Genomic DNA, 21,389 nt, shown 5'->3' with positions numbered 1-21,389 from the left:
GTAGGATTCTAGTTGCTCAACTGTCTTGGGTCTTTTTTGTCATATCTTCCGTTTTATGATGCGCCAAATGTTTTCTATGGGTGAAAGATCTGGACTGCAGGCTGGCCAGTTCAGTACCCGGACCCTTCTTCTACGCAGCCATGATGCTGTAATTGATGCAGTATGTGGTTTGGCATTGTCATGTTGGAAAATGCAAGGTCTTCCCTGAAAGAGACGTCGCCTGGATGGGAGCATATGTTGCTCTAGAACCTGGATATACCTTTCAGCATTGATGGTGTCTTTCCAGATGTGTAAGCTGCCCATGCCACATGCACTAATGCAACCCCATACCATCAGAGATGCAGGCTTCTGAACTGAGCGCTGATAACAACTTGGGTCGTCCTTCTCCTCTTTAGTCCGAATGACACGGCGTCCCTGATTTCCATAAAGAACTTCAAATTTTGATTCATCTGACCACAGAACAGTTTTCCACTTTGCCACAGTCCATTTTAAATGAGCCTTGGCCCAGAGAAGACGTCTGCGCTTCTGGATCATGTTTAGATAGGGCTTCTTCTTTGAACTATAGAGTTTTAGCTGGCAATGGCGGATGGCACTGTGAATTGTGTTTACAGATAATGTTCTCTGGAAATATTCCTGAGCCCATTTTGTGATTTCCAATACAGAAGCATGCCTGTATGTGATGCAGTGCCGTCTAAGGTCCCGAAGATCACGGGCACCCAGTATGGTTTTCCAGCCTTGACCCTTACGCACAGAGATTCTTCCAGGTTCTCTGAATCTTTTGATGATATTATGCACTGTAGATGATATGATGTTCAAACTCTTTGCAATTTTACACTGTTGAACTCCTTTCTGATATTGCTCCACTATTTGTCGGCGCAGAATTAGGGGGATTGGTGATCCTCTTCCCATCTTTACTTCTGAGAGCCGCTGCCACTCCAAGATGCTCTTTTTATACCCAGTCATGTTAATGACCTATTGCCAATTGACCTAATGAGTTGCAATTTGGTCCTCCAGCTGTTCCTTTTTTGTACCTTTAACTTTTCCAGCCTCTTATTGCCCCTGTCCCAACTTTTTTGAGATGTGTTGCTGTCATGAAATTTCAAATGAGCCAATATTTAGCCTGACATTTCAAAATGTCTCACTTTCGACATTTGATATGTTGTCTATGTTCTATTGTGAATACAATATCAGTTTTTGAGATTTGTAAATTATTGCATTCCGTTTTTATTTACAATTTGTACTTTGTCCCAACTTTTTTGGAATCGGGGTTGTACTTACTCTTGTATTACTTTTCACTCACATCCATGAAAAGTAATTAAATGTTCTTTCGCAAGTAGCTTGCAATAAAAATTTACGAAAAACGCCGAAATGTCAAAATCTTCTAAATAAAACTGTTTAGAAAGCCCTCAAATTACTTCGCCTACTATGGTTCGCTTATAGTGTAGGACTATACAGTACATGGAGTTCTCTTGTGCCACTATCGTATTAAGAATCATTATACAGCCTTATGCACATGTGGTTTGTTGCGTTCTAATTTACTGTCTTTTTTTTTTTAAAAAGAAAGGACCGTTTTATAAAACGCGGTCTGAATAAAAAAAAAAAAATTAATTACGACTTTGATAAGAGCCAACTTTCCTCTTCCTAATTCAAACTGTAGTTGTTCACTAACAGTTAGGATCAGTGCCACACAGTCTCCTTCTCTTTCTGTACCCTCTCACAGGCAGAGATTTATACTTTGAGATAGGCCTCAGCGAAGCAGGGCAAGCATCGACTTCCTTATATGTTCATAAATGTAGCGCCATTCAGTTGTGTGATGTATGATAGATGGATCTTAAGTGTTACATAAAACTCACACTGGAGGCAAGACATAAGCGACACATCTGTGCAGCATAAGCAGCTTTCTATCCAAATCCATACCGTATACTGTGCGTGTGTTACTGCCACATCATCCACACAGCATTTTTATTAGTTTAAACAACATTAACTCGTATACGCATGGCATTCCCCATGTTTGTGGAATAAGCATTATAACTATACAGGTTCTTTGCTTTGAAACGAGTTCAAATCAGAATATCTAGTCTGCTATCTTTATGCCCATGTTAACTGTGACTTTGTTGTGTTCCTTTTCTGTCTCTCTCATCTGTGATGTCTTCATCTGGTTGATTTGTTTGTCTTTCTGTAGTGCCATTACTCTGCAAAGCGTCCTTGGATTGGTGAAAGGTGCTATACAAGTTAAACTTGTTACTGCTGTATATAATGTGGAAGTGAATAAATGTAGACACAGAGTATAAAAAAAAACATGCACAGCTCCCAAGTGGTGCAACAGAAAGCATTCAAGCATGTGTCATATTGTTGAGAAATCATGAACGAGTTTGAATTCCAACGTTGCCACAGCCATCTTTGACCAGGAGCCTAGGAACACCACAGTATTCACTGTGCCCTTTAGGTGGGAGGGATGGCATTACTCTCTCCCCTGTCAATCATGGGCATCAAGTATGTGGAAGAGGGCAGATAGCGCTTTCCTCAGAGGGTGTTATGCTGCTTTGTGATGCAGCAGGAGCACTAGTTTCAAAAAAAAAAAAAAAGTTGCTGCTTACCATTTCCTTCTAAGCAAAGAGACACGGCTCCCAGCCAACCAATCAATCGTTTGCCCTGATGCATTGCAACGAAGAGACGCAAAACGCACAGTTAGTTTGTAGGAGGACTGCAGGCTAGCATGGCTCTGCGTCTTTGCTTCCCCCGATTACCCATGATCTCACTGATGCAAAGACACAACGCAATCAGCCTTTAGCCTTCACCCTCTCTGGTTGGTGTCTGCTGTGTGATAAAGGAGAGCTGGCTGGTGGGTGGAAATTAGCAGGTGACGAAATTGGGGAGAAACTCGGGGGAGGGTGAAAAATACACTCATATCTTACGCAGCTAGTGTCGACCAAAATGCCATTTCAGAATTAAAACATCCGTTCTATAAGACGACACAAGAAACACGTGGTGTAACTGGTTCTTTGGGGAACATGTCTGATTCTTTTCAAACACATTTAGCACAATGGCAAGGCACATTAGTCCCTACACCAGCTAGACTAAACAGTCTTCTCTCCTTTTACCTCTTACAGACAAACTTAATACGGAAAAGATATTAGCTGCCAGGCGCAAAAAAAAAAAAAAAAAGAAGCAGCATAATAGCGTTAGTGTTGTGGCCAGTTCTCACCTGCACACGCTGAACCAGTAACAGAGACTGGGTGTCATTCTGGTCCGCCTCCAGGATCAGATCTGTCAGCTTGTGGATGATGACGTCCAACGGGCCCTGCTCCTCCAGAGGCTGGCTCAGGTCAAGCTGACGGCAAAGAAGAAGATGGCAGCTTAACTCATGCTGGACATCTTCAGCAAAAAGATCTGGATTTCACATTCTGCTAACAGTTGTGTATTGTATCCCGATCTCTTAACATTTACTTCATTGCAAGTGGGGCTGATATTTTACAGTTCACATTGCACTCGATCAGCTACACTGCTTTTGCTGCAGTTTCTGGTCTGATGCGTGTAAATAAATAAATCAAATCTATATTAGTTTCACAATTTTAGAGGTGCTAGCATTCAGACTGCCATATGCATGAATAATAATAGTCCAGATGGCATTTGATAGCTGAAACAGAGATAAAGAGGGCTATAAAACTGAAATGCACACTGGGTCAATCAGGCAGTGTTGAAAAAAAAAAAAAAAAAAAAAAAAAGGATCACACACACAGCTAAAGATACAATACATATGTACGATAGTGATATTGCACTTGTATTCCCTGGACCCTACTGTAGTAAAGTTTAGTCACTCATTGGCCCAGTCGTACTAAGGGAAAACAGCAGATGGGTGTGACTCATTCAGGTTAAACAGTCAATATCAACAGAAATATTTGATAAGAATCCCCGATGTACTGCTTATACAAAAAGTAAATGTTTTAAACAACTATATTTTACATTTAAACACATTTGAAACAAGATATAATAATAATAATAATAATAATAATAATAATAAGCCCTAAAACAGGCCACGTGCTGATAACTGCAAGCAAACAAGCATGTTCAATAAATTCTTGAACACTTTAGAAAAAACAATACCACACTGAGAGCTCATGTGAAAGTACGCTGGGGAAGGTAATAAATTATTAACAAAATTATTCCCTTTCTCTACAACGTCTCAGTCCAATAACTGTAAGAGCCATTACAGTGCAAAACGTGAACGCCTGTGCCTCGCAACTTTAATGCTGATGTTCTGACAGGCTGTTGCTCACTCTGCTCCATGTTCTCCTAATCTCCTTCTCACATAAATCTAGGCCAGCTCCAGATCCAAACCGTATGTGGAGTGGAGAGAAAAAACACACACACACACACACACACTACTTTGACAGTTGTTTCCATGCAAGGAAGGTATTGTACACAACACATTCACTCTGAACACAATGTAATCCATGCTCTTTCCTGATGTACGGTAAATGTAAAGGGCAATTCCATGTAAATGTCAACCTCACCATACAAAAATAAAGCAACATGTAATACATCAAAACCACTCCCAGAGATATCACCTAGGCCTGTATTTTACAGATGTGAATAAGTTGAACCAATTTGTCACAAGAATTGTTCCCTTCGCCTTCACTACTTTAGCTAATGACACGAATAACTTTGATCATGTACAATTCTATATTATTGCCACAAGCCACAGAAATGTATGCTAAAATCCACAAAACAGCAAAACAATAGCCATCCTAAATATTATTTAAGAACTTTGATAGTTTTAGCTGATATTTAGAGAGTTTTTCAAAGGGTTATGGTGGTTAAATTGCTGATTTTCTAAACATATGCCATGTCTATTTCAGACGCGTCACATCCATAACGGAATTTCGTCACATCCATAACGCTGACTTTTCGTTCCGAAACTCTGCATAAAATACAAAATATTTTAAACAAAGATTTTTTAATATTCACCTTGGACCCCTTTATCAAATGGATATCTCCATTTTGACATTAGGTTTACAATTTCACAGAGTTTGATAAAAATGTACAGTCACCCAAGAAAAGTGATACTTTGGCTTGTCCATCTTAAAATTAAGTGGATTTGAACTGACCGTGTGTACATGCCATTAGGATATTCTGTCATTGAAGCTTTCTCAATCTGACTGCAATAATGACAGTTAACCTGAAGCCATGCTTGCTCATCGAGACACCACTAATGATTTAATTATGAAACAGACGCTACGTCGGGCAACCTGACATGCCGTGCAACATAAAACAGCAATATCTGTGACCTTTGCATGTCTGCACACAGAGTTTCTCAATCTTTCCTCATTGTCGTTATCATGAAAAACACACCATTATTGCAACCCCCAGTAATCATTAAGAGGATGTAATCAGCCTTTGCTTAGCACGCAGCAGCGTGCATCTTACTGCATTGTCTGTGTGCAAATTTTCCACAATAGCACATGGAAGCTAAATGATCAGAGTAAGAGATGCAGGTCTGCTTTTGTGTTATTACGGTTTCTCCTCCCAAAAAAACACCACCACACCACTCCACATTCATCAGGAACATTACTACACTTGAGGAAATGAAATGCCTATGTACAGGTCCATAACCAGATGGAGAGCAAATGCTTGGTATCTGATGAGTCATTCGCTTTCTCAGAAGGAGGGTGCGGAGGAAGCAGCGGCCACCAAGGCTTGGGAGATAAATTCATGGAAAAAATTAAAAACTTAAATAAATGACTCACATCACTCTGGAAAGCCCAGGATCAGAATGCAGTTAGGCTGCAGCCTTGAGGTCCTTAAAACGAAAATCAAAATAAGAAAGAAAGCACACACCAACAACCCTACACCAATTTTCCACTGTAAACACTTTTCATAAATGGCACTGAAAGCTATCCACCAAAGATTGCTCTCATCACACATTTCCATTAAAAACATGGTCCGTTTTCACACGAGGGGGTGATGCATGTGCTGACGTCTAAAATAACAGACAGAAACCTTGAAGTTTTTATAAACATAAAATTAAAAAAAAAGCCCCTTCTGTGCTGACGTCATTGCTATTTACTCTTTCCCTTCATAAAATATTGACAGACTAAGCCTGCATTTATTTTTTATGAACCGATATTAGCAAATAAGAATAATCAGTGATGGATAGACCCTAGAGATATAACCCAGCTTCACATGATGTTCACGCCCGACTGCACAAATCAGATACACTGAAAACGGCTTGTGCTCCGGGTGATCAAATTATATCTACAAGGAGTTCAATAGTTGATTAAAACTGCCACAAGCAGCAAAGGAGAAAAGGTGCAGACGTCCTGTGGGTTTCTATAAAAGCCATAAAGTGAAAAATCTGATTAGGTTAAGCACAAGCAAGCAAAAACACCCCAGTGGGGTCCCAAAGTCTGAGACCACACTGAAAATAAGATTCCTCCCCCCCATTTAAAACCAGAAATAAGCAAAAGGCTTCAGAATGGTGAAATATTTAAAGCAATGAAAGTAAGTGTTCAATATCTTGAATATTTACTATTCAAGATTCTGCAATATTTCAAGGTCCCTATTTAAATGTAAACACATTTGTGACATTGACCATGTTAACTGCTTTGTTCAACAAGAGTGCTCTGAGAGCACAATATCCCCCGCTGGCAACTATGCCATAACTCTGGTAAAATGCGACCGAATTGAACAAAATTACAATATGCGTATTACCGATATATAACAAAAAAAAAAATCCTGTCAGGTTTCGTGAAATTCCTCCAAAAACTGTGAGAGGAGTTGATTTCAGAAGCTTCCCGGGACGGACGGACTGCCATCGCCACGACATAATCCCCCTTCGGGCCTTTCGGCCAGCGGGGAATAAAAATTCAGATTTTCCTCATGTCTAATTTCTTCTAAAGTATGTGTTCAGACCACACTGATGGATCTCATCTAAACAAATGTTTTACACAAACTTGGGGAGTCCACGCCAGCTCAAGTGAAGAGACGTTAAAGCAAAAAGGGCACGTTTTAAATATTTAGAAACTCTGAAATTCATGTAAATATTTTAAAAGATTCTACTTTTCACTCAAGTTGTCGTCAGTTGCACACTAACCAGTCAAAACAGTCACCATTTGGATTTAAATAAATACTTAAGAGCCTAGGGCGGCACAGTGGTGTAGCGGTTAGCGCTGTCGCCTCACAGCAAGAAGGTCCGGGTTCGAGCCCCGTGGCCGGCGAGGGCCTTTCTGTGCGGAGTTTGCATGTTCTCCCCGTGTCCGCGTGGGTTTCCCTCCGGGTGCTCCGGTTTCCCCCACAGTCCAAAAGACATGCAGGTTAGGTTAACTGGTGACTCTAAATTGACCGTAGGTGTGAATGTGAGTGTGAATGGTTGTCTGTGTCTATGTGTCAGCCCTGTGATGACCTGGCGACTTGTCCAGGGTGTACCCCGCCTTTCGCCCGTAGTCAGCTGGGATAGGCTCCAGCTTGCCTGCGACCCTGTAGAAGGATAAAGCGGCTAGAGATAATGAGATGAGATGAGACTTAAGAGCCTTGGATTTGATAATTACTGCAGTGATCAATGTGTTTCAGCTGGCAGCAATTCTTTTAACTCTAACTGATGCAGTGAGTAGCTTCTCATTTTGTAAACCACCACATTCAGATGGCATATCCTGTGGTTGTGGAAAAGATGGTACTGTGTTTCAGCAAGATCAAATTACTGATCTGCATCAAGCAAAGAAACCAACTAAGGAGATTGCTGAAATGACTGGAATTGGGTTAAGAACTGTCGAGCACATAATTAAAACCTGGAAGGATAGTGGTGAACCATCAACTTCAAAGAAGAAATGTGGTTGGGGGGGAGGGGGGGATCTTGACGGACCGTGATCAGAGATCATTTGAACACGTGAAGTTGAATCTTTCAGTTGTGCGTCCATAAGAAAACCACTTGTTACTGAGGCTAATCAGGAGAAAAGGCTTCAATTTCTTAGGAAGCATGAAGATTGGACTCTGAAGCAGTGGAAAAAAGCTCATGTGTTCTGATGAGTCCAGATTTACCCTATTCCAGGGCACTGGGTGTGTCAGGGTAAGAAGGGAAGCTCATGAAGCGATGCACCCATCATGCACAGTGCCCACTGTACAAGCCTCTGGAGGCAGGGTTATGATCTGGGGTTGCTTCAGTTGGTCAGGTCGAGGCTCAGCAATGATATGGGGCAATAAAATGAAGTCAGCTGACGACCTGAATGACCAGATTATCACATCAGTGGATTTTTTTTCCTTCCCTGATGACGTGGTCATAAAATTAGGACTTCAGGAAGCACGAGCAATCATTTTCACACATGAACTGGCCACCACAGAGTCCCGACCTTAACCCCATTGAAAGTCTTTGGGATGTGCTGGAGAAAACTTTACGCAGTGGTTTGACTCTCCTGTCATCAACACAGGATCTCAGCAAAAAATTTACGCAACTCTGGACTAAAATAAATGTTGTGACGTTGCAAAAGGTTGTTGAAACAATACACCACGGTGAATGCATGCTATAATTAAATTTAAAAGCAGTCCAACAAAATAGTGCGCGCGAATATTTTTTGGCTGGGCAGTGCATAATCTGTAATGAAAACTGTTGTATTAAAGTTACAAAAATAAAAATAAATAAAAATTTAAAGGAAAAAAAAAAAGATAAAATAGAAGCATTTTCACTAGTGCTCTCAGACTTTTGAACCCCACTGTTAATAAACCACAAAGTCATAACTGCGTTTTTGAAGTTCTGCATCTTGTTCAGAGATGGCAATCGACTGATATCGGGAAGGAAATGACAGAGTAGAATGATGCAAATCATACCAAAGGGAACCTACCACAGTGCTGCTATATTGCTATTTAAAAAAAAAAAAAGATTAAATAAAAAATTGGGGGGGCAGCAAACTTAAGGCCAAAGAAACAATCATGAACACATAATGAATTCCTTATGAGAAGTACATCTGTTGTTCCCACATTAAAATAAACAGTCAGTCTCCATTTTCTTGTGGGAACGGCCAGTGGTAAGACACGTGGAAGCAATGACATTATCAAAAACTGACCTCCCTGGTTCAGTAAATGTCAGCTGTGCACACCAAAAGCAGATGTGCCGACAGTCAGAAGATGGGACATAAACTAGTTATACAAGACACAAGTACAGCTACAGTTACAAAGACACTGTGCAGACGAGGCAAGCGGCAGATATGCTTGTTGAATGATTGGAAAATTATTCATATATCTCTCAGTTCTCCATGGCCAAGGTGAACTGATGTGTCTCTATGAACAGAAACAAGTCCAAGGTTAGATGATTGGTGTTGCTTGTACAACAGCTTGATTAGTCCAAGACAGGGTCTGTGTAATGTCTCTATGGAAAAGGGAAAAGGAAAGAAAAAAAAAACCCTGATGAAAACGGCAAACCTTTAAAATGGAATTTGTCTGTGCAGTGTCTGGGTTTCAGCTAGTACAGGAGATAAGTTAAAGATGTTTAGGAAATTCAGTCAGTTGCATGATTATTGAAGATTATCAAGATTATCTCCTGCTGTGTAGTGAGGAAGTGAAAACCAAAAGATCATGAGTTTCAGAGCTGCATGTTCGAGTAGCTTTAGTTTGAAATTCTTATTTGAAGCTTTGAAGCTCAACCATTACTTGCCATCACCATAAAAACAAACTGTTAGTAAGAACTACACAAAAGAAGCCCCACTTAAAAAAAAAAAAAAAAACAGAAGGTTGAAATTTGATCGTAAATCTTTCAACAAAATATGATTTGGTCTACACTGAACGGGTAGTTCACGTTATGCACAGACTTAAAGTGCATATCACGGGTAAATTCAAGAGCAAGATCAATGCAATTCTCCTATTTTATATTAAACTTTGGTCAAATATCTGTAACATTCTGCATTCTCTGCAATTTTTTTTTTACCTTGCGCAATACCAGAAAAATTCAGTTGAAATCAAGCCATTTGAGGTGAATTGGTCCGCCTCTGAAAAAACTTTGCATTTGAATTTCCCAGGAAACATCGATTTTCGTGATGTCATCTGCGGGACGCCTCCCTCTGAATCCTACGTCAGCGCTGGTTTGTTAATGAGAAAACGAACTGGTGGTTTTCTGCAAATTTCTTCAACGTTATCACGTAATTGTTAAAATGGTTAACAGATGTATCGTAGGAGGGTGTAGCAACACCAATCTTGATGGGATTAGTACTCCTCGTTTTCCAAAAGACCGGACAATGAGAGAGAAATGGGAGCGCTTGGTCTACACAGGCTGTGCACTGAAACCGTGCAAAGCTCGCGCAGCCTGCTGGCGCTTCCGCAGGTAACGTCACGAATCTGGCTCCAGACTCCCTTGGGATTTTTCCAGACACGTTTTGTTATTTTATTTTTTTCTGCTGTAGACAGATGGCCTTGTGCAAAATTACCCTTCTGGATGAGTGTGTAAAGGGACATACTTTCATATTAAAAAAGAAAAAAAAAAAAAAAAAAAAAACACAAAATTGGTCCAGAATATGCACTTTAAGATAGTGTATATAAAGAAGCTTCAAATGTTCACTATGGAAGTCTATCATCCCTCCAAGTATCTACAACCTTCAATTTTGCAAGAAAAAAAAATTTCTAGGAGAGGCTTCAGCAGGTATTAACTATGAGGGTAGTGTTAATTTTGAAAGCTGTTTTGCATAAAAATACATAATACATAAGCAAACTCTATCTTTAGAAAATTGTGTTAAAACAACCTCCAAAAATAGCACCAAGTGCTAATATTTACTCACTTTTAATAAGGGTGCCAATAATTCTGAAGATTTTTGAATTTTGGCAACAGTAAAGCAAGACTGTTTTGGATATTACTGGTGCTCTTAGAGAAAGTAATTACACAATTGTCATGAGAGTCAATTATTTCATATGATATTTTACTTTGAAAAACAAAATGCTTACCTGAACCACTTCGATGCCTCTTTTCCTAAAAGACAAAAACACAAAGCAGACATTACAATATAATCCTCCATATGCTTACACTTATCCAAGACCAGTTTTATCTTAAAATAAAAACAAGGGATATTAAAACTATTGTTGCGTGATCTATGCAGACAAATATTATACATACAGGACACTTTTTCCATGGAATAAAAACATGTATTCTATTCCCTTCTAGTGGGTTTATTGATGGCATGCAATACTGTTATCATATTGCTTATGCTACATACATTACGCCACTCTACCCAATGGAGAATGAGCGTGCAATGTTGTCATAATATTGCATGTTGTTAGACAACACGATGTCACACATTGGCGCTCATGCGAGGATCCAATGACAAAACTTTTCTGCTGCGCATGCGCAAAATCATCTCTTTGTCGTCCGGGAAAGAGAGAAGATCAAGTCAAGTCAAGTTTATTCGTATAGCGCTTTTAACAATAAACATTGTCTCAAAGCAGCTTTACAAAATTTGAACGACTTAAAACATAAGCTAATTTTATCCCTAATCTATCCCCAATGAGCGAGCCTGTGGCGACGGTGGCAAGGAAAAACTCCCTCAGACGACATGAGGAAGAAACCTCGAGAGGAACCAGACTCAAAAGGGAACCCTTCCTCATTTGGGCAACAACAGACAGCAGATGAGGCTAATCCAGTGCTAGGTTTAAGCACTAAATAAATAAACTGAAACTAAAGACGCGCTGAACACCCGAAAGGCTACCAATACTTATATATTCTTCACGCGTATTTACAAGAGAAAAACATACCAAAGGACATCAAAAAACTGGAAAAGAGACACATCGGAGATGTAAAACTTCAGCGCTAGCGAGTGACACTGACAGTTTGTGCACAAACATGGCCGCGAGGTTGGCTTCGTTAAAAGTGGAAGATTTAGAGAGAATTTGGAAAGAGAAAGACGCTCTGAACACCTGAAAGGCTACCAAAACTTCACTGGACATTCTTCACACATATTTACAAGAGAAAAAAAAAAAAAACAGACCAACGGACATCAAAAAACTGGAAGAGAGAGCAATAGCGGAAAGTTCTACTTGGAGGTGAGAGAAAAAAAAGTGATGGAGACTTTTACAAGAGGACTTCACTCATGGACTTCACTCAACAAAGCCCGTTTTGAACAACTGCAATGTAACAATTAACTACGACTAAAAGTAACTTTGAACTTGAACTGTCAACCTGTATATAGCTTGTATACAAGTTGGGTTGTTGTTCAGGCTTTTTGGACTGATACCATTTTTATCATTAGAACTTTGACTTTGAACATGTACATTAGATCGACAGAACATTGAATTACGGGGCGGCACGGTGGTGTAGTGGTTAGCGCTGTTGCCTCACAGCAAGAAGGTCCGGGTTCGAGCCCCGTGGCTGGCGAGGGCCTTTCTGTGCGGAGTTTGCATGTTCTCCCCGTGGGTTTCCTCCGGGTGCTCCGGTTTCCCCCACAGTCCAAAGACATGCAGGTTAGGTTAACTGGTGACTCTAAATTGACCGTAGGTGTGAATGTGAATGGTTGTCTGTGTCTATGTGTCAGCCCTGTGATGACCTGGCGACTTGTCCAGGGCGTACCCTGCCTTTCGCCCGTAGTCAGCTGGGATAGGCTCCAGCTTGCCTGCGACCCTGTAGAACAGGATAAAGCGGCTACAGATAATGAGATGAGATGAGAACATTGAATTACAAATTGATCAGAATCAGCATTCAACATTGGCAAGTTACTCCCCTGTTCTTAACTTTTTGTAAAGTCTATAATCGTTCCATCGAATGTGCATGAATAATAATATTGGCTGGCTTTTTTCGTCGAAAAAGTCAAAAAAGTCTTTCCCACGCCATATGGCGGTGCCAATCTCAGTTTCGGTAGCCCTCAGCCTCTCGCCTATTACATAGCTAGGGTTACAGTGGGGGGCTAGTCCTCTGGTAACCGCGAGAGTTTGACTCCCCACTCGCATCTGTATTGCAGCGTGCCTTGCCAGACGCTGCCCTAGCATTTGATACCTCTGCAACACATGAAGGCAGTCACTAGATACAATACATGGACCCTAATAGTCAATAGTCAAGTTCAATCTGAATGAAATTTCTTCATGTAAAAAGCTCAATTGGAATAAAATACTCCATTCTGACTGAGAATTTAATTGGGCTACAAGAGGTGGTCTAGACCTCTGACAATCCATTTGAGAGTTAAATGCTAGATTGGATTGTCTTCTGCGCCTGTAACCGTCTGTGCGTGCTCAGTACGCCTTCACACAGTGATGACATCGTGACTTTTATGCAGAGGTGGACAAAGTACCCAACTTCATTACTTAAGCTAAAGTACAGATTCCACTAGTCAAATGTTACTCCGATACAAGTGAAAGTTGTACAGTCAAACTTTTACTCAAGTTAAAGTACCAAAGTACTTGCTTTTAAAAATACTTAACTATTAAAAGTACATTTTCTGTCAATGCATCATGGTATTATTGCCACAACACTTACAAAACCTAATGCTGTTACCAAAGACAGAAATGTAAATTCACAAAATGAACACATGCTGCGCATCATGGTGGTTTAACATTACACTAGCTAGTCAATGACACTCCACCTGACATGCTAGCAAACTCTTTTCAAACTCAATTTATACTGGGTAGCTAATGCTACTAAAAAGAAAGATTTCTACATTCTGTTTATTTGGCAAGATTATGCTAAAACATTTCTGAAAGGTCTTCAGATAAGTTATTCATGTTAGCGTAACTCCGTTTTTACATGCTAACTAACAGTGTCCAAGTTAACTAGCTACTGTATGTGTAAACGTTAGCCATGGACAAGGCTACAGCAACTGGGTGGGCAAATCTATAGAAAGTCATTTGACTAACCAGACTGCATAGCTATTGCAACGTTATCGCTAGCTCTAAAAGCACAGACAACTTCGTTGTAAGCTTTCTCTTGGAATAATGACTCAATATGCTTCTGCACATTGGATGGCGAGTTTTTGTAGACTGTGATGTGGTTCATTTTTAGCGAACAAAGCAAACATTTAAAACGAAACGAATCATTAATCCTTTCAGAAAATTTAAACATAGGTTCTAGGTATGGCCACGGGTGCGTGCATTTCCTAGAAGAACCGCTTCCTTCTATTCTGCCATCAACTCCTTGTGTTTAAATAATGCTGCTGAGAAATAAGTGAACTTGATTTTATGCAGTCTATGGATGCGACGTGATCCTAGTGATTACTGATAGACTGTCTCAGTGTCACCTGCGAGAAAAACAATCACGTTTTAGAAAAGAAAAAAAAAAAATCCACTTTCAAAGCTGCTTCATAGTAATGAGTAACGAGGACCTTGACAGAAATGTCGTGGAGTAAGAAGTATGATATTTGTCTTTCAAATGTAGTGGTGAAGTTAAAGCCATAAGTTTCCAAAAAAAAAAACCTCAAGTACAGATACTCAAGTAAATGTACTTAGTTACTGTCCACCTCTGCTTTTATGGATAGGAGAAATATGGCAGGAAACATGCCAGCTATGCTGGATTGTGTGGATGTCAGAAATTCTGTTCAGATTGTACACTTGGGACACACATCTATTCAATCGTGTCCATGTAAATGGAATCACAGATGGGAAGGATTCACTCTGAATGTTAAAAAAGTGCATGTAAAAACACAGTGTAGTGTAACTTTTGAAGCTTCTGCTCCTGCTGTGTCACAGTGCAGCTGAACACATTAACACGAGCACTATCTACCCTCTTCCGTGAGTTCACAGATGCCCCTGATTGCTTAGTTTCACTCTGATAGAGTAGTGTCATCCCTCTTAACCAGACAGCACAGCCAATTATATTGTTTTGGACTCCTGGCCAGGGATAGCCGTGTCGTCATTGGAATTCATTCTCCTAAATATAGGCCTCTGTTGGCACAACTCAAGAGCAAGACAATAAGACAGTTTCTGTGTATCTAAGCATAGCCTCAGGCTACCAGTCAAAAGTATATACACACGTACTCATTCCCATGTTTTTCCTGTATGTTGACTATTTCTACAGTGTAGAACAATACTGAACACTGCATACATGTTCCATGTCGTAAACAAAAAAAGTATTAGCAAAGAAAACAATGTTTCATATTTTCAGAGTTCTCCAAAAAAAAAAATAATAATCTGACCTAGCTAACTAAAAAAAAAAAGTAGTAGGTGGCTCTGGAATTTGCGGCGGCAAAGCTGCCAAGGCACGCCAATGCTAGGGGGGTCTGGGGGCATGCCCCCCCCGAAAATTTTTTAATTTACATGCCTTCTGGTGATGTCTGGTACATTCTCAGCTAATAAATTACTAACCATTTCCTCCCTGTAAAGTTCTTGCGAAATATATAAGAAATTTCCCTCCGGATGTGTGTGCTTGGCTTTCTCAGTTACCCTCTGTAGTACGCTGCCTGGCTCTGTAACATAACTACATGGTGAGCTTATTTGGTGCATGTGTAAATTACATGATAAAATATTTTGTGAAAACCGAGTGAAATCGTCTGCAACGACCAACTGCGTCTTTACCATTGTCTGCCAAGTTGTCTGCTATGGAGTGGTCATGTGGTCTGGCTCAGCCAATCAAATCAACAAATATGGCATCGCTTCTGGTCATGCTAGACCCGAACCGAAAACAACTTCATGGTGGAATAATTGGATTTGCAGCAAATTATGGGCAGCGGAGATGATAAAAGTTCAATTTATATAGCGCCTCTCTCAAAACCCAGTCGTTTTACAATTGTAGGGAAATAAAATTAAATAAATAAAATGATTATCTAAATTGCTTGAACACCGAAAGGCAAGTTACACCCCCCGGGATCAAGTAGCCGGCGCAGACTGCCTGTGTAGGTGGAGAAAACCGCTGGTCGCCAGCGCTTATGGACATCCCTGTATTTTAGATTCTTTAAAGTGGTCACTGTTTACCTTGATGACGCTTTGCACACTTGGCATCATCTTAACCAGCTTCATGAGGTAGTCACCTGGAATGCTTTTCAGTTAACGGGTGTGTTTCGTCAAAAGTTAATTAGTGCAATTTCTTACCTTCTTAATGTGTTTGAGATCAAACAGTAAAGAATAAAAACACAGTAAATATCCCTATTCCACAACCGTAGTAATCCAGATTGTGTCAAGAATCGCTCAGCTAAGGCCATTATTAAAAAATGTTCTGTTTCCGGTCCACCGGCCGAGTGAGTGCCGTTTATGCAGTTGAATTTTTTTTTTTTTTTTTTAAACGCCGGTTTTTCGACATTTTTTTCGGGTTCGTAAATCTAAAATCGAACTTGTCATTTACGCATTCCCAGGGCTTTCCACTGAAGGCCTCTGCATGCTCTTGCGACAAGGCTTTCGCAGATAGCTTTTCGCAGACAGTTGTAATTTATTGTTGAGCGGGGAGTAATAGGCGTGCGCGATGTTATTCACCGCCACAACGCAAGGGGGCGCGAAGTCGCTAGGAGTAGTTGGTGGGTGTGGTTAGTGGAGTGTTTATCCTCCGGTTACTTATAATGACTAGAACTTTTTTTTTTTTATAATGACTAGAACTGGAGTCGTATAGATGTACGCACTTCCTCACTTCCTCAATCAATCACTCTTCGTGCTGCTCCATCTTCGCTCATGTTTTTAAAAATGCCGGTCGTGAAAACAAAAACCGGGAAAGTAGGGAAGCGGAAGTGCGTGTACAGCGGGTAGAGTGGACCAATCAGAGCCCTCTTGTCTGCGGCGCTGTCTGCGAGGCTTCTGCGGTGGTCACAATTTTTGGGAGGTGCGCGCAGAGCGTCTGCGAAGGTGGGGGGGCTACGCAGACACTGTCTGCGACACCGTCTGCGAGGACTGGGTTGTCAGCATAAATTGGCCTTAAGGCTCATACTAGGCAGCCACGACAAATAAGTAGCCGGGGGGGAGTAAACACAAAATAAACTCCTGTGCACGCAGCTCCCAGGATTAAATGTATTTTCCACAGACCATTTATTTATTCACTTTACTCAAATACAAAGTAAAATGGCAGTAAATCTTCTCTCTTTTCTTGCGTATTGCATCATGAGGCGTTCCTGGCTTGTAAATCTCTTATTTTCGGTGCATGACACATTCACGCAGCTGAGCATGCTATGAATTAACAACGACAACGGTCTGCAGTGGGGCTACACAATTACACACTCAGCCAACATTTCTCCATTTGTGTATGCAAATACACTCCAACCACTCAGTTTGGTTTCATTTACAACCAACGGTGTCTTTTGATGCCAGCACGTAACTGAACGAGAGAAGACTGGTTTACCGGAGACAAAATAAGCGTCATCTCTGCCTCTGTTCCCTCCGACACACTACTGCCTCCGCCGAGTGCGCGCGCACTCTGAACTGAATCGGCTCTGCGCATGCGCCGTGCGGCACAAAAAAATGGCAGCCACCATGAAGGAAGGAGATCCGGAGTTTTCAATTTTGCTTAAGTGTGAAATCGCAAAATGGTATTCTAGCGAACAACAAAATAGTAAAGATTCAGAAAAACAAATCATTCAGTGATCATTTTAATAGTGTAATTTCATCCGAACTAGGCCTAACGGTCGATTTAGAACTACAAAAAGTCCGTGTGTCAGACATTTTAAGTTCCTTTGTAAAAGTTTTGCAAATGTTGCAGTCAGCATTTAAAATGCTAACTTAAAGTTTTTGTACAAGTTTCAGTTGATTAAACTGTCATTTTATTAAATGTCTGCTTTTGTAATAAAAGTACTGAAAGAAAAAGCAAAACAGCATTGCGATTTCTTATCTATCTATCTATCTATCTATCTATCTATCTATATATATATATATATATATATATATATATATATATATATATATATAAATAAAATCCCTCCCTCCTGACTGAAAATTTTTTTGCTCACCCGGTGGACAGGAAACGGATTTTTTTTAAGGCTGGCCTAAGTAAAAAGAAACGACATCCATCATTACTTTAAGACATGAAGTGTCTTAATTCATAAAAATAAAGAAAAAACATTGAATTAGAAGGCGTCCCCAAACTTTTGCCTGGTACTGTACATGTATGCATCTGGCAGGCACTTTTAATTTGACAAGTGAGCCAGAAAAAAAACAGTGCAAGAACAGAACAGTGAGCAGTTTAGCGTCTTGCTCTGGAGTCCAACAGTGGCTCTCATACAGAATCTTAAACACAGAGTTACTACTGCCCCAAAGGACTCAGCCAAGCTGGGATTTATCTTATTTTACTCAACAGTTGTTATACACAGCTAATCGAAACTCATCTTTTTAATTATGCTATTAAAAAGAGCATAAAATACAATACATTCCTTAATAAAATTTAAAACACTAATATACTGCAGTATATTTCCAAAGATTAAATTTTTTCTCTTTAGAAACAAGGTAGAGAAAGAGAGGCCACGACAAACAAATTCATCATTAAGATGTCTGCTCACTCATAATAGGGAAGGCCAGAGCATAAAAAGTATATTTTCTAGAACTGTGGGCAGGTTTTTGTTTGTTTTCCCCACGTAAATAGCACAATGATGATTTCAGCAGCTCGGATCAGCTTTGGGGGGGAATCGACGATATTTTGTCCACGGAACACAAAAGCTGCCAGGCTATAATGAACTACATAATGATACTGTTAATAAGAACATACAGTTAATATAATATTAATACAGTCGCAGCACAGAAATCAAATGAATCAAGAGCTGTGTCACTGACACCACCCAAGACATGCATCATCCAAAGAGTAACATTCAGATAGCGTTAATGTTCCTCCTATAGCTATTCTTTCCCAACAGAAACGAGAACTGAACATGAGTGTCCACTGTCAGAGCTTTACATGATTGATGGAAGCACTGTGTACACAAACCAGCAAAGCTTCCTTTCTAATCTGTCAAATGCTTGGTTAATACCAGAGTAAATGTTTAATGACTCCCAAGATTTACCTATTTCAACTCCCTGACTAAGACGCAAGAGCTGCACTGAAGGAGTTATTCTGACTACTGAACACCATCAGCGCTCAGGAGGAATTCAGTAAAGCTAAAGGAATAGTGGCTTAGATTGTTTAACATTATGTACAGATAGATAAATACATAAAAACATTTCAATAATATTCTTAATATTCAAACCTATAAAGCCTAGGTCACAACCGGACGTACGATTTTTTGGCCGTGCAATTTTTGGCGTTTCCCAAATCGCTGCATTTTTTTTGTTCGTGGAGAAAGACGCACGTTGGCCGCAAGTTTGTCTTGCAACCTGAAAAAAAAAAAAAAAACATAAGCGCCCGTAGAGTTTGTTTGACATGACAAAGAACCTCTGCGGCTCGAAAATCAGCACGTTTCACGCGCTCCCTCCGTGCATTTCTTGCACGTAGACCGGCCGTAGGAGCACGTACGGCCGGTTGTGACCGAGGCTTAATGCATACTGTATACTACATCATACAATCATGTGTAACAAATCCAAGTTCGAAGGAAAACAACTCCACAGAAATTTGTCCTGTGTTCATTTAATTATTGTCCATATTCCAGAGTTACATCTCTGAAGGACGTGTAAAATTAGTTTTAGAGACAGCTAATTTGAGAACAACAGGGGATCTTGGTTCCTTTGTAGCATACATTTGTCCGCCCTACTGCGCACACACTTTTACTGCCAGCTGAGCTTTATATGGGTTCAGCAGGGATTCCTCACCATCAGCTGTCTGAGACAGGGATATAACACACATGAGCTTAGTATTCAGTACGTTCAGGGTTCAGTACGTTCCATGCTTTCCTAGTTGTCCTGGTTACAAAGAAACAGTCTAAAACAGCTATTGGTTCAGCTTTAGTGTAGTGTGTTTAAAAAAAAAAAAAAAAAAGAGGCTGCATTCATAGTCAGGCTACCATGGCTTTCTCAGCCACTTCATCAGACACCCTTTTCACACAAAAGGCTTTGACAGAGCTTAAGTACAAACAAAAGCCAACTTGCTTTCAACACAAAGTAACCCTGAACTCAAAAACATAACATGTAAATGATTTCCATACTCCTTTCATCAAATTGCACAAACAAAAACACAGCTAACATGGCACAAAAGTTACATTTTGTCAGTTAAAACAGACGTTTCTCAGCATTTCAGTAAGAAAATACATTAACGAAGCATTACACAATCTCAGTTTGTGATGTTGCAAAACAGGATCAACTCTGCATATTTGGCATGTTAAAGGTAGAATAGGTCATGAATAAATCAAATACCCAGACAATACAAAGAAAAACACTGTCACAAAAGCCCCGTCAGTCACAGGGCTGTAAAAGTCCAGTCCGAGGGCCTACCTACCTAACTGCCGACTTTGCACGCACTCTGTCTGTGCACTCACTGAACGTGACCGGAGTCTTCCACAAGTCGAGGCAGACATATTGCCCAGCAGTAATCAGGCAGTGCGTGTTCATGTGTTTTGGAGGAGTGGCTATGGACCCTTTTCACGTGACGTCACGACAAACGCGGCCGCCATTTTGGACATGTACTACCAGTAGTTTACCACAGCCAACATTGAGGAACGGCAGCAAAGAAAGTGTTTATTTTCAGCAAGACTTCCATCATGCCACTATATTGTTGTGCACCTGGATGTAGTAACCATCAACAAACAAGGCAAGGGTTATCATTTTATCGGATCCCGGTAGATGCTGACCGACGGAGAAGATGGATAGCGGCATACCAACGCTTGTGTAGTGACCACTTTGTTGGAGGTAAGACGAATAAAATTAGCCAGAAAAGGCATTACATTGCTGTTAACATTCCATTCTAGTTTACTGTAATTATGATCTGGCAGCTATTTACACCGGATCCAGTGTAAATAGCTGCCGGAGCCAACGTCCGAGGTTCCGGAGCGCGCTCGCTCGCGGCCGGCCGGAGCGCGCGCGCTCCAGCAAGCTCGGACGTTGGCTCCGGCAGCTATTTACACTGGATCCGGTGTAAATAGCTTCCAGATCATAATTACAGTAAACTAGTAAATACAGTTTTCTGCATCTCGCTCCTTTTTCTTTTATGTTTGTCGCCTTCCTCGCATTCAAACCGATTCGAGCCGAAGTCCACTACATGTCCAAAATGGCGGTCGCGTTTACGAAGGTCACGTGACTGAAAAGGGTCTATAGAGAGAGCGCTGAAGGGAGTAGGTGGGATTTTTCAGTTGGATGCTTTCAAAATCTAGATTACTCTTCCAGGTTTCCCCAAAATGGCCTACCCTAGCTTTATGTTCTAGCTACATGATTTAGTCTTAAAGGGCATATTCTGGACCAATTTTGTTTTTTGGTTTTTTTTTAATATGAAAGTATGTCCCTTTAAGGATGGCCCGGTGGTGTAGTGGTTAGCGCTGTTGCCTCACAGCAAGAAGGTCCGGGTTCGAGCCCCGTGGCCGGCGAGGGCCTTTCTGTGCGGAGTTCGCATGTTCTCCCCGTGTCCGCGTGGGTTTCCTCCGGGTGCTCCGGTTTCCCCCACAGTCCAAAAACAT

The 21,389-nt window shown here is 40.7% G+C and overlaps 1 protein-coding gene across 2 annotated transcripts in view; it reads right to left on the bottom strand.

Moving 5' to 3' along the window:
• Window positions 1–21,389, bottom strand: part of itpk1b (inositol-tetrakisphosphate 1-kinase b) — a 72,478-nt gene that overhangs the window by 28,985 nt on the left and 22,104 nt on the right. For both annotated transcript variants that reach the window (XM_060934226.1, XM_060934227.1), the window contains exons 3-4: window positions 10,918–10,942; window positions 3,206–3,331 (exon numbers count right to left, since the gene is read on the bottom strand). In XM_060934226.1, coding sequence (XP_060790209.1) covers window positions 3,206–3,331; window positions 10,918–10,942 — 151 coding nt within the window. The remainder of the gene's footprint in view (window positions 1–3,205; window positions 3,332–10,917; window positions 10,943–21,389) is intronic.

The sequence above is a fragment of the Neoarius graeffei genome, chromosome 11 (assembly GCF_027579695.1).
Source record: "Neoarius graeffei isolate fNeoGra1 chromosome 11, fNeoGra1.pri, whole genome shotgun sequence".
Taxonomy (NCBI): Eukaryota; Metazoa; Chordata; class Actinopteri; order Siluriformes; family Ariidae; genus Neoarius; species Neoarius graeffei.
The sequence above is the reverse complement of the archived record's forward strand: the minus strand, read 5'-3'. Positions and strand labels throughout refer to the sequence as shown.